Source organism: Cyprinus carpio, chromosome A5, assembly GCF_018340385.1.
Source record: "Cyprinus carpio isolate SPL01 chromosome A5, ASM1834038v1, whole genome shotgun sequence".
In the NCBI taxonomy this organism is placed as follows: Eukaryota; Metazoa; Chordata; class Actinopteri; order Cypriniformes; family Cyprinidae; genus Cyprinus; species Cyprinus carpio.
The window spans coordinates 13,475,002-13,493,934 of NC_056576.1; the positions used below are offsets into that span (position 1 = coordinate 13,475,002).

Consider the following 18,933-nt stretch of genomic DNA (forward strand, 5'->3'; position numbering starts at 1 on the left):
TCATGGTCCCACAAATCGTTATTTCTGTCAGTGTATTAAAAAATTTCCTAGTGCAAATATGAAAATATATGAAAGGTACTATGTACAGAAACTGTCAATTTTATTATTTATTTAGACACTTTGCATGAAATATGTTATAAATGGACGACTGACAGTTTAAAGTGTTATAACTTAGCAATAAATAAATAAATGTAAAGTGTGTGTGTGTGTGTGTGTGTGTGTGTTTATGTCTTGGGAGCATGGTGAGGGCACTCTGGCCTGTTCCACCTGTCACCTGATATTTAAAGAGAGTGTGTATGACAAACTGGAACCAATGGTGGATGAAGATTTTGACATGCTAGATTTAGCTTATGGAAGCACCAAGATGTAAGACACCTGGATCTAAAGTGTCAGAGTGTTATGTCAGTAATGCTTTAAGTGAGTTAGAATGATTGCAGAGGATTCATTCATTGCTAATCACAGACATCTGACTTCTCCCAGATGGTCTGATAGTCTCTCGATATTGATAGCACATCCCACTCCTTCAAATTATATACAATATCCCGGAAATCGAGAGAGAGAATCCCTCTTTACATGGTATTAAAGTGCATTTTCAGTGATCCATTAACAAGTTGTCAGCCAAGATGCAGTTACCATTCACGGGTGAGCACGAAAGAAGAAAATTGAAAAGGTTAAAGTTATTCAAATTTAGGAGCTTTATTCATGTATTACTACACGAAGAGGCCAAACTCATATAATATATTATATTAGAAATGGGTTGGTGGTAATTCTACCTAACTGAAATTAGTTTTTGCAGGGTGGGATGTCTGTAATCACATCAATGCATCTTAGACGATGAGGAAAACTGTCCTTGTGAAAAACATGTAATGGATGTTTTCGTCAAATGGCAAATTTTGACTTAAAACTATATTGCAAAAATGAACATTCTGTTGACTGATACATTGTTTTTAATGTTGTCCTGTCATTGGTTCAGATCTCATTTGGGGTGTCAGGTGACTGTGAAGCACTGGATGGATGGAACAACAGTTAACGTTCCGCAAGAGATCAATGATCAACAAGGAAAACAAGAGGCAGTGAGCAGCAAATGATACACAAACTCTCACACGTACAATCACCATGTTAATTTTACACTTAATATACAGTCAGATTTGTTTTTCTTTTCCAAAGTTGTTTTTGTCTTGTTCTGTTTGACGGCATATGAACATGGTACTTTGAAATTCGACAAAATAATAAAATGAATGTGACCCACCAGTATGCCTCTGTTTATCACCTAAATGAATCTTAACACAGCAAAGAATGGGATGAATATTTCTTGCCTTAAGTGATGTTGTGACTTAGAAGCTGTCTTGAAAGAACTTTTTATAATGTATTACAATATTTGCACTTAGGGCTTGGCCAGGGCCATCATGCACTCATGATTTTTGAGGGGGCACGCGGGGTGTCATGAGTGAATTACTCAACCTCAAGTTGTTCCAAACACATAAGACCTTCGTTGATCTTTGGAAAACAAATTAAGATATTTTTGATGCATTCTGAGAGCTCTTTGACCCTCCCATAGACAGCAAGGGTACTACCACGATCAAGGTAAAGAAACGTAGTGCATCAGTAAAATAGATCATGTGACATCTGTAGCTCAACCGTAATTTTACGAAGCTACGAGAATACTTTCTGTGCAAAAAATAACAACCATATCTATTTTGGAGAGTATCACAACCCATGCGCGCACTTCCGCTTCATGTAAACAACACATGCGCATTGCACTGCTGCTTACGTCAGCATGTGCATGCGTTGTTTACACGAAGCAGAAGTGCACGCTTGTGTCATTGTAATCTCCAAAATGGCGCAAGCCACAGCAGATTGGATGAGGAGGAGAAGAATTATTGAACAAAGTTGTTTTTTGTTTTGTTTTCTTTGTGCACAAAAAGTATTCTTGTAGCTTCGTAAAATTACGCTTGAATTACTGATGCCACATGGACTTTTTTTTACTGATGTCCTTACTACATTTCTGGTCCTTGATTGTGGTAGTACCCTTGCTGCCTATGGGAGGGTCTGAGAGCTCTCAGAATGCATCAAAAATATCTTAATTTGTGTTCCTAAGATGAATGAAGGTCTTATGGTTTGGAACGACTTGATGACAGAATTTTCATTTTTGGGTGAACTATCCCTTTATGTACCAGATATGGGTGTCATGCCATAAAATATTTTTAATATGACTGACTTTGTATTTAATGTGAATTTAATAACAATACTGTAAGTTACTGTTTATAACACTTTCATTTTACAGTGAGCAAAGAACATTTACATTATCAAAGACCATTTTCCGGGTGTGTTTTCATGGTGTGTGTGTGTGCACCATAGCCTACTTGGCCACGTCACTTCACTTTTTTACTTTCACTTTCATTCAGTCGAGCCAGAGTTCAGGCACTCTCAAAGACTCTGTTTACAGTGTGAAATGAATTTCTTACTTAAATTCGTACGCACATCTGCACTGTTTCTAACGAGAGAATTCGCCAGAAATAGGTATTCAGTCAGCGAACGAGTCAACAAAACACCTCGTTTCATCGATGAGTCATCCGAACGCCTGTGATTGGCCATTGCATTCATAAGCGCAACAGAATCGTGTGTGATTGGTTATAATGCAGTGCTATAAAAACGCGTCAGTCTCTGGCGCAGTGTCAGCGAATGCAGATTTGAATTTAGCAGCTGGTGATATGCCGCACTGAACGATCTAATCACACCGGTGTGATTGTATCAAATATAAAAAGTATTATTCGGCTATTCATTGTCTTTTGGAAGCTGCATTCAAAATCCACTTGGCTCGTGCACTTGAATGGACATGACGCCTCTGGGCTTAGCAACGCCTATAACACACGTGCATTAGACTCACCTGCATGTTTGGAAGTTTAAAATCACATCCTTCTGGATCGATGTGAATGCGTGAGTCAAAGTGGAACAGCACAGCAAGTTCATACTGTTGTTAGCCTACACTGCATATGACCATTAGATCAGTACTGCTTAAAGCTTTGAGCTAGTAATCAAAGGTCCTTCATCCAAAAGAACCAAGGTGGTGAACTCAAGAATCACCTTATAACCTATACTTAACCTCAGGCTGTTCTGGGGGCACTACGTCTCTGATAGTATCAGCTGTACAATGGCTTTGCATTAAGAAGGATGTTTTTTAATACAGTGTGAGGACCTTCAGTGTATTGATATTCTTTAGTCATTCTTTTTAAAATTTTATGTTCTTTTTACCCCACAGATTTTTGCAGTTAAATAGCGTAAACACACTCTTTTCATACTTTTTTTTTTCAAATGTATTTTTGTTTTGTATAATTTTATATTTTTTTATTATTTATTGCCAAAGTCTGAAAATCTGTTTCACATTGTTAGAATTCACCAGGGTTGTTCGAAAATTCAGAAGAATTGGCTTCCTTGCAGTTCATGAGTTAGAATTTGAATTGAATTAGCCACGCCCCCAGATTTGGTTGCACCCCACATAATGATAAATTATACTTATTTAAACTGATATGAAACATCCTTAAATTCAGATTTCTATTTGCTCCCTTAGTTCAAGTTAACTTAAATTCAGGATTTGATTTGAAAGTTGGCATTCTCAGTTCAGCTTTGAATGGTGTAATCATGCACACTTGCGAGAAAACAAGACGAATGCTGGGTGTCATGATAATGGTGATTGAAATGCAACATTTTATTGATGCAGGACCAAATGCTAAAGCCTAAGCGTAACAAAAACTAGAACAGCATTCTTTTGCAAACTTGCAAGCACTGGTAATTCTTTCTGGAAATGCAAATGTACTTTTCTTATTAACCTGATAAAATTTCATTTCTGAAAGCGAAATTTCCATTTGTAATTATTGTTTGATGTTCTAATAAACAACCACTGTACACAGAATTGAAATACTAAATGTAATCAAAACATGCTTAGATTTAATTTACATGCATTCACATTTCCACATGCATTGCAACACAATAACAAATAAACAAATTTCACATTTCTTTTCTATAGCAAGGAACTTGTGCACTCAAACTGTCATCAGCAGTTGCTAGTATGCTCAGCATGCTAAACGCTGGTTATCTAAATCATATTAAGTATGTAAGAGTACTTTATTATAACATAATGATCCCTGATACAGACAGCACTGCAGTAATGCTACTTTTCTGGCATTTGTTTTTCCATCTACTTGTTTCCAATCTACCTGTTCATCCATCCAGAAAGATTGCAGCAATATAGAGCCAAGAGACACAAATGCAGACTATAAATGATTAGATTATACAGAAGACATTCCGTGGTTCTGTTTATCTGATTCTTTTCCTTAGACATTTTGCACAAGCATTTTGCACATGCTTGAACATGAGGCTGTAGTAAAGTCGCTTGTGTCAAACGAGTTGTCGCTGAACTTTGGAGACTCGTGCCCCCTCTCTTGGGGTATTTGACAAACTGACACCCCCTTAATTCGAGTGTCAACCACAGTCTGTCAAATACTCTAAGAGAAGAGTCTAGATCAGAGAGAAACTGGTAGATATGTGAATAGACCTGGAGAGATGAGAAAAATGATATTAAAGCACGTTTAGTTCAGAAAGATCTGTCCCTTTCACTCCTCCCTCCTCCTCCCGTTTGTCAGATGTACTCAAACAAGCTGAATAATCAATGATTCTTAAGTAATTAAAAAAATAAAAAAAAATTTGCAGACTGAATACCAAAGAGAGTCCTTGAGTGTAGTATGGTGTCCAGCTCAAAATATCAGGTAATGAAAAAGGATTGAAAAAATAAAAATAAAAAAAGATTAAAATCCTATGAAAGAACTCATACAAGTTACAATTTTGGATTATTTAATGGACGTATTTCTACGCCCACCATCAGTTTCTCTTTACTGCTCTTCCTTTTTTAATACTAGTGTTCTTGTGTTCTCTTTCTAGCCTAGCTGAGGAGATGTTCAAACCTTTGGGTTCCTTGCTTCAGCGTTTGTTGGATCTGCAGGTCTCCTGGTGTTGGCCGGTGTCGCTTCCACGGGGACGTGTGCTCTCCGGGGCACGTATGTATCAGGCGCTGATGAGTGTTTGTGTGAAGCGGACAGCGTGTGAGTGATCACTAATAAGCCACCAACACGAGGAGGAAGTAGAAGGGGGAAGATAACATGCAGCTTTTAGAGCAGGAAATATCTGGAGGTTAAGAGACAACATTGTATGTGTTAAAGTAGTTGTGAAATGTTTAAAAAAAGAGGCTGTTCTGAGTTTGCAATAAAAGCCACAAACTCTCCCACCAAATTACTTCACAAACTGTAGCTCTGTGTGTGTTGCACTGGCTCAGCCTTCCCTGTAAATAAAGAAATGCAGAAAAATAGATAATGTTCTGGCAGAAAATTACCAGTACCTTTTCCTGTTTTGTTTAATAGATAATTTAATCCTAAAATGCAACACATTGCATAATTAATGCATAATAAATTAACAATTGTGAAAAATTAATTCAGAAATTTCCATTTAGACTCAAAGCTGCCAACAATGTCCATGCTTGAGAGTGTGTTTGTGCATATGGGGCATTTTCTTTTTAGTTAACATGAGCATTGTATCCTATGACACAAACATATACTTGTTTGTTAAGAAAAGCGGTAACTTATACTTGCACATTATTATGGATCACTTTGGATTTCTGGTCAAATGAATAAAAATGGACACCTTTGAAGTCTCCCTCTGAACACAGTGACGTGATATTACTTTTGGTTTTCCTGTGGAGAGCCTGGTCTGACAACTTCTAATGGCATTAAACCTGCAGTCTTTGAAAACTGTTGGATTTTACATTATACTTGAATGTACTTAATAACACAAACACAACCCAGCAGTTCTCGCCTAGACTTAAACATGCCTTTCCCCTCCTCAGTAATGTCCTCACTAATGTGCTCTCTTCCACCGTCAATACCCATGGCTGGTGCTCTTGAGCAAGGCACCTAACCCCCATTGCTTCCAGGGCACCACAGCAAATGGCTGCCCACTACTTTGGGTGTGTGTGTTCACTATTCATTGCTGTGTGTGAGCACTTGGATGGGGAAAATGCAGAGGATAAATTCTGGGTATGGGTTACCATACTTGGCCTACACGTCACCTCACTAATGGAAAAATAATAGGAAACTCAAATTCATTCCAACAAACTTTTTAATCAGTATGTGGGTTCATTAAAAAAGCTAAATTTGAGTTGTGGTTGAGCAGAGTCTTCAGGCCCTCCTGGTGCTCAGCGTCACTGGCTAGAAGTGATGGATTACAGTTTATTTAAGTGTAAATTGTAAATAATACAAACATCATTTGGAGAAGTGAGGAACTGATTCACGAGTTCACACTTACATATAATAAACAGAGTAAAGGTTTGCATATTTGGCGTGCTGTCCGAGGGGAGGGCTTGGAGCTTGGAATTTTGGCCCGAACCCAGCTCCTCCCGAACTTTGTTAATAAAACATAATTTCTTTGCCAGTCTAATTAAGAAGCTTTAGCTTTTCAGCTGCCTTTTAAACAATTTGAGAATAGAAGAAAAGTTGAAATAGTGCTGCCAGTAGCTGAACTGCTTTTAGAGTCTAGTTGCAACAGGCAAACTCTTCACAGACTGCTCTTGTGGTTGATTGGTGTTTTTGTGCTCAGCTGTCATGTGGTAATGTGTGAATTTCTGCTGGGGGATGTTGGATGCTCTGAGGTCTGGTTGTGAGAGTTTTCGCGCCTTCATGCCCAAACACTGCTGACGAATGAGCTCAGTTTCAACCATAGACCTTCCCATTAGGCAGATGGCTTGGTCAGGCATCAAGCACTTTGTATCACTGGATCGTCAAGTTGGGTTGTAGTTTGACTGCCTTTGTACTTTATGAGCTACATTTATAAGCAATAAAATCCAGGAATCAGGATGCAATTTATATACATATTTAAATTTTAGATACATTTTTTTTAATTATTATTATTATTATTATTATTTTTATTTTTTTACAACATTCTGGGCTGTGCTGAAACCATAGACATTTATGAGCTCTGCAAACTACTAATGAAGCTTTTGGGAAACGCAGTCTTGATCAATTCGCACAATTAAATGTTTCAGTAGCTTATAAAATAATTTTTACATTTCACCAGAAGTAACAGTAAAAAAAAAAAAAAAAAAAAAATAAATATATATATATATATATATATATATATATATATCTCTCTCTCTCTATATATATATATATATCTATATATATCTATCTCTATCTCTCTCTCTCTCTCTCTCTCTATATCTCTAGTCTCTAATATATCTATAATATATATATATATATATATATAATAATTTTTGTGTAAAGACATTCACATTGTTAATAACAATGATTTGTTTTTCAGACAGCAGCTGTTTATACATGCAAGGAGATGAAATAGCTAATTTAATGGCTGAGGATGAGTCTTTTGCCCTATTAAGAATGACTGAATCATTAGAGGGATGTAGCAATAGTCAAGTAAATGCAAACAGGTCGGCTCTGTGCTAGTTCAGTCTAATCAAGTTTGAGTGTTTGGCTGTCCTGGGATTTTTTTTTTACCCACTGTGCTTTCCTGCCACTTACTGTCGTTTTAATGCACTATAATGTGCTTTTATGAAAATTTCATTAATTTCTCAGTGCACGTGCAGTGCAGAGAACAAACCTACCCTTTGTTTTGGCTGGTTAAAAAAGCTTTTAAAGTCATAGCTAAATGGCTTTTTGTCACCTCAAAAGTAAAAAGAAGTGACAGTTTTGTGTCTAGGGATTGAAATTAACACCCGCCAACCTGCCAAATTCACTTGAAAATCAACCATTGTGTGTAACTTGGCAGGTTATGATTATGTTCTTTCACTTGCATGCTATGAGTATGTTGGTGGTGAAACCGGGATAGCTTTTTTGAATAATGTCAGTGAAGGAGATTCTTCAAGCTGAGTTTAGTACGGTGACTTTTGTGAGGAAAAGGCTGATCATTTTATGAACCGACATCCTCTGTGCTAATCAATGTTTTTTAAAGTAAGCTTTATTTAGAGTTCACAATTTAAAAAAATGCTATTTTAAAAGGGAAGTTATAGAGAATTTTGCAACAGGTAGGACAAAAATGGCAAGCAATTCAGTTTTTCATAATCAGATTTTATAATAAATATATTGAAATCTAGTTTATTTAATATATATTTGTTTTGGCTAATATAATTTGTGAATGGCCCATAACCAAATAGACTGATGAGTAAAAACAGGTCATGAGCCCTTCAAATGTCCTTAAGAAAGATACTTAACTTGAGGTTGCTCCACTAATGTGTGTACTGATCCACTAATGTGTGTTACTTTAAGTGTATGCAGATTCACATGAATTATGGACAAAAAAAAAAAAAAATCTGCATTTTTTTGTCTGAGATTAAAGTCAATGTTTAGTATTCCTCAGTGTATTCCTTATGTAGCTGTCTCACTGCACAGCATGCAGCATCAGTGGTCCATCGACCAGCTTGAGAATCTATCTCACACAGCTGAGACGATGTGGGTAGCTCATCTCCATAGCCAGATTCCTTCTGCCTGTTATTACAAGAATGTGCCAAAAACAGAGACGCTTTTAATTCCTTTTAGAGTATTTCAGGAGTGAATTAAGCATTTTAGGTTTACATTTGCATAATTTGTTACATATAACTTACTACATAAAGATAATTCAGATATGCTAACACTTTCCTTATTTTCCTCCTGCTGTTGCTGTATACAGGATAAGCTTAATTGACATGACATGATCCAAGTCTAAAATGTATAGTGAACGTGGAGCGATTGTGTTGTGTAAACAATGATTATACAGTAGGCTTATGTTTAACATTTATTTTAAGAATGTTTGTTAAGCAGCTGTTCAACAGTGGTAGGATTATTAATTTACTAGCTGGTATAGTTGCTACTGTCTTGTGTTGATGATGGTTACATTCATTTTTAAAAGTGATGGCTCTGGCTAGTATGAGCATCTTACAGTGTTGCTCAGCTGGTTCATCTGCTGTTCATTGTTTTTTTGTTTAGTTTTTGCTGTTCATGAAATTTTCACTGGAAGACAAAGAAGAAGAGGAGCATAATGAGAGTGCAAAGGATGGTAATTATAATGCAGTTCTGGAAAGGGAAGGAGTGTGTACTGTATTACTGAGGGCATGCATGTTATTGTGTGTCAGAAGGAGGATGATAATTATGTTGATGAACAGTTACATTCATATTGTAAGATTTACAGCACAATAAAATGGATGCTAAGAAAAACAGCAGATGGAGAAGCGACCATATAAACACATATACACCATGACTCATACCCTCCGATTTTATATCTATGAAATCGGATCAGAATATAAATGGAATTGTACATGAATATCTTTTTTTTTTTTTCTGAATTCACTTACATTCAGTAAACCTTGTGTTCAGGGTTCTCTGACTCACAACCATGACTGCACTCAGCAGCCTCCACCCTCCACACTGTGGCTGAGAGCGTGTCACAACAGCAGTTTCAGGCCTGAGTCTCACAGTGTGTGTTCGAAAAAAAGAAAGAAAGAAAGAGAGGGAAACTTCAGTTACACCTTCTAAAGAAAAAGACGTTTCCTTCGAAGAGACACCTCTGTTTTTATGCTTGTCAAGTAATTATCTACAGCAGCCAAAATAGCAGCCAAAAATAGAATAAGGTTTGAGAAAAAGAGAGAAAGGGAGTCGTTTAAAGGTATATATTTAATCAGAAGCTTGGTTTGGAGGGATCTGGGTTTTGGTTCTGGTTTGGATCAGATCTTGACTGCAGTTTTACAGTGTGACTAGATGGAGATATAGATCAGCAAAGCGTTACAACCACACTAGTCATGATGACTCACATACACATATCACACTCTCACACGCATACACAGATGTTCTTATCTGCTCCTATCAAAGCATCAAATATAAAATAAAAATCTATTTCATTAGTTTATGTTCTGTTGAACATATCCATGTCTCTGTTGCTATGTGCATCTGTTTGTGCATTACAGTGTGTGTGTCCAGTCTGGTCATATTTGTGCAATGAAGTTGTACTACTTATGTGTGCATGTGTGTTTGTGTGGCTGTGTGTGTGGGGGGTTATGTTTTTAGATGATATTCAAACACTGTTCACTAGAATAGAACAAGTTCTTCTTGTTAATCTCTGATTATAAATATATATTGGTCGAAATCATAGGGTTCTCTTGCTCATTGTGAGTTTGTGTGTGCATATTTTTATGTATGATTGTGTACGTATGGGCATATGTGGGGTGTGAGTGAACTTTTGATATCTCTGTTAATAATCAGATGTGTTTGCAATCATCATTTCAACACTCAACCAGCTAAAGTTGTGGCCCATCTCTTAAAGGGGAAGTTCTAATATTCAGTTTGTCTTAAAGGAGAAGTTGGGTTTGTTACTTCACGACTTGTGTCTTAAGCAAGTGTTTTCATCAGCCTCTTCTGCACGACTTTCTTAGTGTAAAGCTGCACTTCATTTATACAGCAGAATGAATGAATTTGTCATTTATGCAGGTTGAGGGCTTTCCATCCTGCATGAGTTCTGGTGAAGAAGTTTAAGCTCTTGATTCTCCAACTTTAGCTCTGGCAATTCTTCCAGCCCTAGCACCCTTACAAAGATTTTTTTTTCAAAGATGCCTACACAAGCACACAGAACAGAGAAAAAGAGTATGAAACTGTGTTCTTTCAACTCTTAAATGGAACGAAATAGTGATTGGCACACAACGGTTTTTCCTTTTTACTCCAATTTTACTTTGCGTGTCAAATTCTTTATGCCCGTGTTTTGATATTTTTTATATTTTTACATTTTGATATCAAAACAGAGAAAGAAAATGACAATTTTATTTATTCTTGTTTTTGATGTTTTATAATTATCAGTGCATTGACATGTAAAAACACTGACCTTTTCAAGACCAAAACATGTGAAAAGGAGAGGTCAATCCTCATCTGTTGGCAGATGATGTTTGATTTATTTGTTTAATGTAATAAAATGTATACATTTACAGTGTCATTTAAATAAGTACTACTTTGGGTCACTCTAATGCAATAACAGATGATATCTTCATGAATGATGTCTTCTAATTCATCTGAAGCAAATAAATAAGATCTAAGTAACTAACTAGGTAAATACATAGCCAATTAAATAAAATAGACATTTAAAAGGGAGTATTTTGGCTTTGTCTGTGTACAAGTTCTAATAAAATGCTTTATCTTGTAAGGGAGGAAGTTAGAAGATGGAGGCAATCTGTCTAAACCTCTTGTGTGACTCAGACCTTTGTCACAACTCTGTCGCACCAGTGGGCAGAGCTTCATCTGCAAGTATAATGGCTCATGAATTAAAGCTTTCTAAAAGATTGTTTAAAGCTTCTAAAGATTGTTCTGTTATTTCCTTTGCCTTTCATCTAAATTTATTTGCTGCTTGATTGATTACTTTTCAAAAGCTGGCTAATTTAGCTTCTATTTGCTGGTATTTTTTCACCAAGTAGGTCATGAACCACAAAACTGTGTTTGAGATGTGGCCATTAGTTCTGCAATTAATGTTCAGCATGAAGCTGGACTGTTAAAACATGCATCATGGCCTGTTTCAAAGCAGTGTTTACTGAATACTGAATTTCTGCTGATTGCAAAGCTGAACTTGATTTTAATAGTTTCTGTAGTGACAATAACATCCAGTGGGGGGCCTTGGAACTTCAGTGAGCATGGAACACTGAACCTCCATGTCCATATTTAGAGAGAGAGTGAGACCGAAAGAATGTGTGTGAGGGAAATGGGACAGAGAGGGAAAGACAAACAGGGAAAGAAATGAGAGAACCTTGCCAAAGAGGGAGGGTGAAAGGAAGAGGACAGTAATGAAAATTAAAGAGAAAGAAAAAATTGTGGGGGGACGGGAGATGGGTTGGGTGGGTAAAGTTCCTCAAACCAAGATCCAGACAACTCCTCATCGGGGGGATAATAGAAACCCCCTTTATGATTGAAAAAAAAATTCTTAAAGACAATCCGATATCATTTCCTTTGTGGGAATTGATGTATATATATTTTTAGTTTTTTGTGAATGAGAAGATTTAGGGAAGCCTTGCCGAGGATGATTGAGGGATATGGATGAAAATGAGTCCACATCAGAAGGTCTCAAACGGCACTGACCTTCAATCTACCAGAAGTGGACCGGTGACCAGGCCTGTGGATGAAAAGGTGAATTTATTGTGTGTGTGTGTGTGTGTGTGTGTGTAAGTTCAGAAACTGATTTGCGTAAGGTGTCCTTGATTGGACCTCAAATTGAGGTTAAGTGAGCAGTACTTGAGACATTTTCATAAACGTGCTTAGTAGTAGTGCATGCTTTTAGCTTATATTTCATATTATCTGCTGATATTCACTCCACTGGTGGTGAGTGGTATCCAGATATGAAAGCCTCTACATAATGTAAATATAGCCTCTGTTCTGGTTCCTTGAAGTAATTGCTGCATATTGCAGAGTGAAGTTTGTCTAATAGGCTGCCCAGCAACTTATGAGTAGATTTGCCTGTATTCAGCAAAGATTATCACAATTCACACAATTAAAAAAGGTTGGAGAAAAAATCCGGTCTGTTAATAATAGTATTTCTGGGCCAGTAATGGGATTAATTTGGTGAAAGCTGTTCATGGAGGTTTTAATAAGTTGTGGAGGACAGAGCAATGATGCTGAAGGTATATACATATTTATAAGCGCCTGTTTGTGTGTGCTATTTACTGTGGCTATTTACTGGAGGTTCTTTTTTATTTGATGAAATAAAATGAAACTGAAAGGCAAGTTAATGTAGTCAGGTTGAGTGGAGGAGGAAGAGGAGGATGATGAAGGAATAGGACAAAATGAAGATGCCATCTAGATTACAGTGTGTAAAGTCAGAGGGGGAGTGCATGGCCGGCTTTGATGGCTGCAAACACACACACACACACACACACACACACTACATGCAATCCATTACGCAGACACTCAAGTGCATTCAGTCTTTAGAAAAAGCCATTCTGCCTTTCTCGGTATTGCAGTATATTTCCATCAAATACTGAATGGATTCCACTTTAGCCCAGGTGCATAATTACATAACTCTGTGAACATAGTATCTTGATTTCATGGAATGTGGTTAAGAAGTCATTTTGATCTTTGAGTGAAAGAAATTGGATTTATTTTAATAAAATGTTTTCTAAATGGTGTTGTTGGTTAGGTTGGAGGTTAATGCTATTCTTTCTTTGTTGTTACTGGCATGATGTGCGGTTGATGATGAGGGAATTAAGTTGAATATATGTTTGTAGAGTAATCTTTGCACTTTTTGAACTGAACCTCCTCCTACATTTAGTTGAGACACCTGCTTTTCAATTTGTGGTTTATGATGTGATGTCTACAAGGCTTATTTTTAGCACATGGTTTTGTGTTGTCAGGGTATCCACTTTCATAATGAATACAAAATATTTTAATTTTGTGTACTTTAATTTTTGGTTTTAAAAAGAGTTTCGCAAGAGTTTTAAGATAGAAGGTACATACCTAAAGCTTTGCACAGTTTCTTAACTGCTCTTAGTAAATACTGGATTTACATTTAAATAATGTTACCTACAGTCTCGCAGTGGGGTTCGTAGCCACTAGTATTCTTAGTTATAATAGTTTTTAACAAAGGTGAGACACTGAAATGAGAGAGATTCACATTTCACAGTCACAGAGAGAGATCACAGTCTCCACCTGTTCCCTGCCACAGCAAGAACCCAGTCCTTCTTTAACAGATGTCTTTGTGATATGCATGTGTGCTTACTGGGCTATCATATCTGATGTATACTCAACACATTTACATTAACATGCATGAAATAGGAAGCTTAGGAAATCTTTTCTTTACGGAAAATTATATGAGCTAATATTATGCTGGGCCCTGTGTAATATAATATTATTTGATTCATTGGGGAAATCTTCATTGATTCTGTTAGGATCCTTTTGGATTTGCCCACCAGAATAATAGACTAAAATTGTGCAGTTTTTTTACTGTGATTAAAAAAATAAAAAAAATAAACAAAGGATGACAAGCCCTTACCACCTCTCCTTTTTGAAAGGTCAGTGAAGCGTTCACATCAGATGTCATAGGAAGAATGCGTGAAATTATCTGAAAGGCGTGGATAGTTTCTTCTGTCGCTGCACAGATAGTTGCAATAATTACTAAAATTCATATTTGTTTTAGTTTTCTCTTCATTAATTAATACTTTTGTTGCTACTGGTATATGTGAGTGTGATGATTGTATGTGTATAGCCTGGTGCTAAAACGTACAATTTAGACATATTTCAACATTTAAAACGTACAGATCGCTATGTATTTTTAGCTAAAAAACTTTAAATATTTATGTATCTTTTATATCATTAAGATATTCGTATCAATGCATTTTTATCATTTTATCAATAAGCGATTTAGATTTTTAGACCCATTAGCCTACTCCCAAAAATGAAAATTTGATGTTTATCTGCTTACCCCCAGGGCATCCAAGATGTAGGTGAATTTGTTTCTTCAGTAAAACAAAAAACAAGATTTTTAGCTCAAACCGTTGCAGTCTATCAGTCTTATAATGTAAGTGGATGGAAATCATGGCTAAAATATACAATAAAACAAACAAACAAAAAAAAAAACATACACAAACAAAGCCAAATTAAACCCTGCGGCTCGTGATGATACATTGATGTGTAAAGCCACAAAACGAGTGGTCTGTGCAAGAAACTGAACAGTATTTATATCGTTTTTACCTCGCAATGTCCGAACTGTTAGAACTCTCCTGAGCATATCCTCAGCTGAGGCGTCTTCTTCTTGCTTAATGCCAGATCGCAGATTTATAAGTGCATTACCGCCACCTATCTCTCAAACGGACCATTGACACTCTGTCTACAATCTCAATTAGGAGTGTCAATGGTCCATTGAGAAATAGGTGGTGGTAATGCACCTGATGAAGATGAACTTCACATCAAACTGCTTCTGTTTCACACAAATGCCAGCACAGACATGCATGTTCGGCTAGAATCGCCCTGAACTCGTGCATCTTCGGATGCAGAGCTGCGCAGAAAAGTAAAAAAAATGTACACACCGCCACGCGAAATGAGTTTGTGTGCACTCAAAGCGAACTTCCAACAACACAGCGATGACGGCAAATTTGCAGCGCGCACCCAAGCGAACTTCTTCTTTTTGATTTAATGGCAGGTTGCGAACCAACTTCAAAGGTGCATACCGCCACCTACTGTGATGGAGTGTGAAAAGAATGACCCCAAGTGAACTTGCGGAAGCGTCGAGTAAAGTCCACATGAAGTGCACCATTTGGGACAGGGCCGTATCTGCCTTGAAGGTGCGCGCGCATCATTCAAACACACATCACCAGAAACACGGCATGTCGCAATCTGTGACGAATACAAGGAAGGGAGAGCCCTGAGTATTTGATTATGGCCATGTCCCAAATGGAGCACTTCATGTGGACTTTCGGTCTCGTGGAGTTAAAGTGTGCATGCTCGCCAAGTCTTCGAGTCCGTAGGCCGTCCCATTCAGCATTTTAATGCTCTGAAGTGTGCTCAGCAGCGCCCCCTTTGTATCCTTGAATCGGTCTTCCGCGAGGCCCGCATAGATGCAGGCTTCGCACACTTTAACTACCCAGGAATCCTTGCGAAATGCCAATCAGACAAAGGATGGGAGGAGATTTCACTCAAGAGCAATTGATGACATGGCTGAGAAGAAAATATTTAAGTGTAGGTATCATTACGGTTTTTATGACCTAGGTGTACATTTTACCAGTTGTTACCTACAGTTTATACAAACATTATGGTCATCCACAAGTGGTTAATATCTCAAACATAATAATAGCGCGTTGAATAATATGATCGCATTATGATTCATTAAATAAATAGAACCGAATGTCAGGGCTTTACTGAGTCATATGTAAACCTAATATCTATATTTAAACCTGTAAATTCATCTGAAACTCACGCACGTTTATTATGTGTTAAAATTGTAATCTTAGTTCAAATGGAACATAGGCAGCATATTCCCCGAACCTGCAGCTCCTGTCAAAAATCAACCAGACCCTTATTTCCGGCGTGACGATCGAGTCTGTCCCAAAAATACCTCTCAATGCGCCCTCGTGGACTCGCGCCAAGGGCCCTATAGGTCTGCACTACATGACGTCACCAAATTGTGGACTCTGAGGATGTCCACAAGTCCAGAGTGTGCCATTTGGGACAGGGCTTATCCTGCCATAAAACCTGTCGTCTGAAGCGTCAACATTTGAATTTATAAAGAGCGCGTCAGTCAGTGCCAGTGTTGCCAAGTTTGCAGTTTTCCAGTGGAATTTGGCTACTTTAACTCTACTACTACTATTGGGCTACTTTAACATTGTTTTTCATGTCCACGGGTTGAAGCGACACCAATAACGCGGTATCTAGCCCCGGAGATGCTAATTTTAGCCGAGATCCCTGCTGAAAAATTGGTATTTTACCGCCTAGAATGTGATTTTTAATGGAGAACCCCCCCCCTCGGAACACAAATGGGATAGTTTTGAGCAGCAGTTGGGTGGGTTTTGTTGTGAAAACCTGGCAACCCTGGTCAGTGCAGGCTTTGCTGTTCATGGTCACTGGACTTGCTGCTCGTGATGGAGATGAAGATTGGATTTGGGTCTGTTCCTCGCAGTCATATGGATTCAGAAGATTTGGATTACAGCACACAAATAAAATTGTTTCATTTTGTAATTATGTTGGTGTTGGCGTTTTTCTATTAATTTGTCAGTCACAGCCATGGACTCTAAGAAACAGGTCACAGCATGTTGGAGAAAATGCCTTTTGTGGCCCATGTAAACATTACATGACAAGTAAAGGTTAAACAATTGCAGAAATGTTATTTATTCTAAGGTTTAAAGTGAAGTCTTGTTTAACATTATGCATGCCTATTCTTGTAAATAAGCTGGCAGCAGAAACCACACAACAAAACGAAATGTTATTATTTCATATTAAGTAAACAATTTAATAATGCAATTGAAAACAAGGTAATTGATATGACAACCAAAAACAACTAATAATAAAATAATGCTGCGATTTATTCATTCATATTCAATATATCAGTTTTGTACATTGAAACGCTGAAAATACGCAAGTATTTATACGTTCAGATCCTGAAAATATGTCAATATTGTACGTTTTAGTGCCTGTAAAAACGTAAGTAAATGTATGCTTTATAGATCACGTTTTAAGTAACATACATATGAATTATCATGAGATCATGTTACAGCATAACTGGTGTGTGTTTTTAATTCGTAGAAAATGAAGTCTACAATTCCAAGAAGAAAAACTGCTGTTATTAAAGCTTTCAGCAAAACCAGACAAAGGTACATGCAAACACACACATATCACATCTCATTATTCTTTCCCTGTGTGCCACAGGTTCCTCCTTCTTCACCCTTTAATTGATTCCAAGCGTAAAATCAAAATGTCTCTTTTGGCCCTTTATTCCTCACTGAATGACTGATCTATATGTGTGTCAGAGCTTTGCTGAATCAAACATAATCACAGTCATGTCCCGTAGCTAATTTTACACTAGGATTACAAAATTTGTCTAAAAAGGTTTTTATTTAAAGAAAAATTAGCCTTATTTAACAAACTATTATTTTTAAGCTTGTTTTTCCTTCTGGGGCCGGAAATTTAGGAATTTGGGTCAATAATGCTAATTAAACAATATTTTGCTGTATGTGTTTTTGTGCTGGCACCTTGGCTGGTTTAGGACTGTCATGGATAAATAAAGATGACAATAAAACCGCCTGTAGGTGGCAGCAAATCCCTGTTTTAAGAAATGATTTATTGAATCATTCAAATCAAACGATTCAATCAAAATGGATTATTCAGTTAGAAATGAAACAAGTAAATGGAACGTTGAAACACTGGCTCACATGATTCGTTCAAAAACAGATTAATTCAAGGAATGAAACACAGCGTTGCTCTACACCAGGGCTATTCAATTGGGGGCCCGCGGGCCCAATCCAGCCAGCCAATCATCTTCCAGATGAGTACGCCCAGGTTGCACAAATGCCTTGAATTGTTTTTGCACTAATTAGTTTGTCCACAAGGTGGCATAACTGGCCCAGGCTGTGGTTTCACAGTCGAAAAGGAAGAGATGGAACAACAACAACCTCCCGGAGACCGCAACATCGATGGCAGCGTTGACAAGCGTTTGTGTGAGGGTTATGAGATATCCACAACTCTAGTTTAAACAAGTATAAAGATAGTGTTATCGGTCATAACTTCTGGCGAGAAATAGCGTAGACACTGAACAAAGATGATTATCAGATGGAATACAGTTTGAACGGCTGCGCGTTATGGAGCCGCTTCAGACAGTGAAGTTATAGAGCCACTTCAGACAGTGCCCCAGAAGCACTTCATCCGAAAAAAAACACACAATTATGCCAAAACTATAAAATACAATTTATAGTTTATGTGAAGATTGTTTTAAGTTCACTTAAATTAAAAGTTTTTTTTTTTTCAGAGCCTACTAAATGTTAAAAAATAATGTCTTACAATTATACTCTAATGCTGAATGGCTATAACTAATGGCTAAAATTTATGAGAAATTAATAGAGACATCAGTAGCAGTATTGGTATCAAAAATACTGTCCGTTGTTAATAATAGGCTACTTTGTAAAGAGGAGCCATTAAACATATTTAAAATATACCACATTAATTTGGAGTTTCAATGTGATTAATTACAGAAAAATGTGCGATTAATTCGTTATTTTTTTTTAATCAACTGACAGAAAATACTAATGTTTTTATAGATTTTAGTGTTGATAATATTACTTGATTTTGCTGCTGAATAGAGCTGGCTGATATTGCCAAAAAATGATCACATTAATTTTTTTCATATTAGTTGATATTGATAATAAATGTAAAATCTTTATTTCTTTCAAGTTTA

The 18,933-nt window shown here is 37.0% G+C and overlaps 1 protein-coding gene and 1 long non-coding RNA gene across 3 annotated transcripts in view; one reads left to right on the forward strand and one right to left on the reverse strand.

The window, feature by feature from the left end:
• Positions 1 to 3,676: 3,676 nt before the first annotated feature.
• LOC109090394 lies at positions 3,677 to 5,091 on the reverse strand. The gene is made up of 2 exons (XR_002017918.2): positions 4,959 to 5,091; positions 3,677 to 4,552 (listed from the first exon to the last, which is right to left on the reverse strand). It is a non-coding gene; the product is annotated as an uncharacterized LOC109090394 (long non-coding RNA).
• Positions 4,934 to 18,933, forward strand: part of LOC109083638 (rho GTPase-activating protein 20-like) — a 57,571-nt gene continuing 43,571 nt past the window's right edge. The window contains exons 1-3 of one of the 2 annotated variants that reach the window (XM_042753995.1): positions 4,934 to 5,051; positions 9,021 to 12,188; positions 17,289 to 17,356. In XM_042753995.1, the coding sequence (XP_042609929.1) occupies positions 12,099 to 12,188; positions 17,289 to 17,356 (158 nt within the window). In that variant the 5' untranslated portion in view covers positions 4,934 to 5,051; positions 9,021 to 12,098. The remainder of the gene's footprint in view (positions 5,052 to 9,020; positions 12,189 to 17,288; positions 17,357 to 18,933) is intronic. The other variant, XM_042753996.1, reaches the window with a different exon arrangement.